Genomic DNA, 910 nt, shown 5'->3' on the forward strand with positions numbered 1-910 from the left:
CTGTTGTCTCCCTCCTCGCCTGCTTTCTCCAGGTTGCTGAGGGACTTGCTACGTGTGCGGAAGTTTCTCAGCAGGTTACGGTGCTCCTGGTAAGTGATGGGAGGACTGTCAGGATTGATGTGAACCGGACGAGGGGTTCCGTAGTAGTTCCCTAATCCAGTAAATATAAAAAGCATGTCATTCAGGTCTTCCAGGAACAAGGATTTAAGGTTAGATTAAAACCATGGATATGCTGTATTTATTGCAGAGTAAATCAATAGCTTTATTTAAATGCAAATATCCAAGAGGAACAACACAATCTTGCAATCAAGGTCACATGATAGTCCTTTATATTGCCATAGTATATTCTCTAAAAGCATAAAAACCACTTCAAGGATGGAACACTATACAACAGGACTGACATTATATCTTCAGACATTTCAACAGATTTGAACCCTGATCTCCATCTGGTATTGATTGAGTAACTTGCCTTTGCAGTGGTAAGTAAATCATACCTTGCCGTGTCGGCAAGGTGAGAATGACGTTTATGGCATTTTGTAAATGCAGCAGCATTTTTTATGCTAATTCATTTTATTCGTTTAATCAGGGCGAGGTAGGTGATCCTGCCCCTGAGAGCCATAACTCACATTCTAAAGGCACATGTGTCACAGAGCCCACAGTAATGATGCTGAAAGCCCAATGAGCTTCCCGTCCCACACTGAATATTGAATTGCGATACATTTGCCCTGAAATGCCTATTTTAGTGGTTATTTTACCTGTGTAATGGACAAAGAGCTTTTATGTTTAGTATAAACTGACGTTGTGTGGCTCAAAGTAGAAACCTGACAGCATTTCTCCAATTTACAATAATAAAAAAATATATATTAGTTACTTAAAGGGGTCATATGATGCGATTTCAAGTTTTCCTTTC

General features: G+C 39.7%; 1 protein-coding gene across 1 annotated transcript in view; it reads right to left on the reverse strand.

Annotated features, from left to right (window-relative positions):
* Nucleotides 1-2: 2 nt before the first annotated feature.
* The window catches only part of LOC107575141 (guanylate kinase-like), a gene marked incomplete at its 3' end in the record, with an annotated part of 2,415 nt that continues 1,507 nt past the window's right edge, over nt 3-910 (reverse strand). The window contains exon 2 of the mRNA XM_016261554.1: nt 3-151. Coding sequence (XP_016117040.1) covers nt 3-151 — 149 coding nt within the window. The remainder of the gene's footprint in view (nt 152-910) is intronic.

The sequence above is a fragment of the Sinocyclocheilus grahami genome, unplaced genomic scaffold (genome assembly GCF_001515645.1).
Source record: "Sinocyclocheilus grahami isolate Dianchi unplaced genomic scaffold, SAMN03320097.WGS_v1.1 scaffold2479.1, whole genome shotgun sequence".
Lineage (NCBI taxonomy): Eukaryota > Metazoa > Chordata > Actinopteri > Cypriniformes > Cyprinidae > Sinocyclocheilus > Sinocyclocheilus grahami.